Here is a 3,012-nt window from a genome sequence, read left to right as displayed (position 1 = left end):
GGATAGCACAGGGGCGCTGGGTCACCCGCGCGCACTGGGCCGGTCCGTGCGCGCGTCCACATTGGGCTTGCCCGTGCGCTAGGGCATGCGCGCCTGCACGCACATGCATCTCCGTCGGGCCCGACGGCGCCACTGCCGGCCGCCGCCGCCGCCTTTCGCACCGTGCCGTCCTTCTTTCGCACGTATCTTGACCGTTTAGATTCTGTTTAGGCTGTTTTTGGGCTCGTTGAACTCCGTTCGTCGTCTTGGATCTCGCTGTGGACTCAATATGCACCGAATCAAGGCGTATTTTCTAACATTGTGAACCTTCTCATTCTTGTCATTCTATTCTGGGGAGCAATGATGCGTACAGGTAATTTGTGTTGCATGCTACCTGAGGTACTTCATGCAAGAGTTTCCTGGAATGCGAGTTTCCGAAAATGGTATTAGAGAGTTCATTTGGTGTGCTTGGATTAATTAACATCAGTCTTGTTGAAGCATCCATGTTCTCTATGATGTTTTCACTTGTCAGCTCTTATGATAATATCAGGAAATGGAATAAGAAATTTTCATTTTGGTAATATCAGTCTTGTCGGATACTGGTGGGACGAAGCTCAACAGTGTCTCCTTTGGAGCCAAAGAAGATTGATTTCAAGCAAAGCTTACAGTAAACAAGCAAAGAAGCACTCAACCAAATGTAGAACAAAGTTGGTTTATAATTGGATCCAAGAATGTCAAACTGTACAATATTCTGAGTTTGGTTTGCGGTTTCGAAGAAACCATAATTAGTTGATTTTTGCTTTCTTTCTGTTTAAAGATCATGATTTCAAACTAGCATAATTGAGTACCTAATCCTTTCTACATGATTCTAACTCAACTCTCTCACTGCAGTTGCAGAGGAAACCAGACTTCAATATGATTACAAACATCAACCTCGCTATAATTTGTTCTTGCAAGGACAGAAGCATCTAATAATCGCAGCCATAATATCTTTTTTTCTGTGACAAAACAAAAATAGATATCAAAAAATGCAAAAAGCGATCGATTAGCAAACTTTGGCATCTCATTATGCAGTTACTTTATTCCATCTTGCAAAATAACCATCGAAATAGCACATAGGAAAACAACAGAATACACCATAACAAGAACTCTGTCACCAAGCACACTCTCCAATCCCCATGGACAAGCGCCCACCTACCAATGGATAGAGTAAAGAAAACAACAGCAGTAGAGAGAGGTGACTAGTAGAGTCATAGTCACTTCTAAATTACTCCACTCTAATGAGCAAATCCTAAAAACAAAGAGGGAGGAGAAAGAGAGGGCTCGAACGCTTCCATTGCTTCCTTCAAGACTTCTTGTCTCCCATTCCGAGGGTGTTCTTCACACTGTCCATTGCACCTTGTGCCATGTTCATCATGTGTTCCCCAGTCTGTAAACAAAATAAGATCACCACCAAAATTGTATCTACCATGATGGAAATATAGGTTGAATTGTTCACTGCAAAATTACCAAGTCATGACTCTTTTTTTTTTTTTTTTTTTTTTTTTTTTTTTTTTTTTTTTGAGTCAAGTATGAACATTTGATAGAAAAAAAATGCAGCAGAATCATAGATACTTTCTGTCTAGATATTATAAGTATATATATACTTATAAGTTTATATATACTAATATGTTCATCACGAAGTAATTTCCTCTCCTCCTCCTTGCACATCCAACAAAATGCTTTGCCTCACCAGACCACTGTATTCCTTGATCCAGTTTCCGACTGATGTGATACTGAATGGAGCTGAAGATACAGAGGCATGGAAGAACGTTGCTTAATATCTAAATCTATTCTACTACTATAAACCCCGAGTCATGCAGGAGATTCCCGGATTCATCTGTCTCAGTACGTGAATTACATATGCCAGATTTTAATAACAATAAGCATGACAAAGGAAAATAGCTTGTGATGAAGATAAGACATATTTCGATCATAAGAAACGGTGTTTGAAGTAATATATTTTAGCGAGTACGGGAGTTTGTCAGTAAAGAGGAATCAAATGATTCAAGTGAAGTTTTTTGCAATGTATCAATAAGATGGAAGGATGCATGCAGCAAGTTGTTTCATATCATAAATAAATATGGAGCGTCAAAAAATCAGTTGGGCAGGTGGATTCACATATCTTACAACCTACATTACAATTACTTAGCTTTACATCTGGATAACAGATAACAACTGCGATGATGATGATTATGATGATGATGATAAGATATTGGAGGTATTTCATGGAGCGACCTGTTGGAGCGTGCCTGCAGCATGTTCCTTGCTTTGCTGGGCGGATTGCGCAGCCTGTGATGCCTTGGCCCTGGCAGCGTCGGCGGCGCCTTGTGCTGAATCCATCATCTGATCGGCCTTGGCCTGCACGAAAAGACAAGCAACACTAACGGTCAGATCTCCCAAGACCACAACCCATGCACGATTGAACGTGGAGGAGGAGGAGAACACCCACCTGGCCCTCTCCACGGGCTTGCCCGGACCTGAACATCTGCTGTGAAGCCATCTTCTTCTTCTTCTTTTCAAAAGGAAAAGTACGGACGGAAAAAGGACTTCAGCTGCTGCTCTCTCTTGTAAACAAAACAAGCTGCTCTCTTCTTCTTGTATCTCTTCTTCCTGTAGTGTTAGGTGATTGTTCGTTATATAGAGGACAGAGTTCCACTACTTGAATGACACTTGGCACTGATGTTGTTCAGACGTGACAAGTGTCAGATTGAGAGAGAGCTAGGAGCGGGTCACAGGCTTTTGACGAGATGATGTGTGGTGAACCAAGTGTTGGCCATTGAAATGATAACAAGATGATGTCAGGTTGCTCGGTAATCGTTTTATGGCCCTGGATTGAAATCCAAAGCGGAAAGCGCAGGCGAGAACAAAGTATGACTTCAAAGTCGGCAATGCGCTGCTTTTCCTCACGTGTTTAACCACTTCAACCATGAGCCACAGCATCAAATATGTATTCATCCACCCACATCTATGAGCATCTATCAGTCTAAGAGA

The 3,012-nt window shown here is 41.9% G+C and overlaps 1 protein-coding gene across 1 annotated transcript; it reads right to left on the bottom strand.

Moving 5' to 3' along the window:
• Window positions 1-1,024: 1,024 nt before the first annotated feature.
• Window positions 1,025-2,648, bottom strand: LOC105053668 (uncharacterized). Its single transcript, XM_073245932.1, has 3 exons — window positions 2,471-2,648; window positions 2,257-2,379; window positions 1,025-1,408 (listed from the first exon to the last, which is right to left on the bottom strand). Exons 1-3 carry the CDS (start codon window positions 2,519-2,521, stop codon window positions 1,325-1,327), a joined length of 258 nt encoding a protein of 85 aa, XP_073102033.1. The 5' UTR covers window positions 2,522-2,648; the 3' UTR covers window positions 1,025-1,324.
• Between the last annotated feature and the right edge of the window lie 364 nt (window positions 2,649-3,012).

Source organism: Elaeis guineensis, chromosome 11 (assembly GCF_000442705.2).
Source record: "Elaeis guineensis isolate ETL-2024a chromosome 11, EG11, whole genome shotgun sequence".
Classification (NCBI taxonomy): Eukaryota; Viridiplantae; Streptophyta; class Magnoliopsida; order Arecales; family Arecaceae; genus Elaeis; species Elaeis guineensis.
The sequence above is the reverse complement of the archived record's forward strand: the minus strand, read 5'-3'. Positions and strand labels throughout refer to the sequence as shown.

Coding starts and splice junctions, on each gene's coding strand:
- LOC105053668 (XM_073245932.1), bottom strand. CDS start 2,521: ATGGCTTCACAGCAGATGTTCAGGTCCGGGCAAGCCCGTGGAGAGGGC. Junction 2,380..2,470: donor AAGCCCGTGGAGAGGGCCAG/GTGGGTGTTCTC, acceptor CTTTTCGTGCAG/GCCAAGGCCGATCAGATGAT. Junction 1,409..2,256: donor CTGCAGGCACGCTCCAACAG/GTCGCTCCATGA, acceptor TTTTGTTTACAG/ACTGGGGAACACATGATGAA.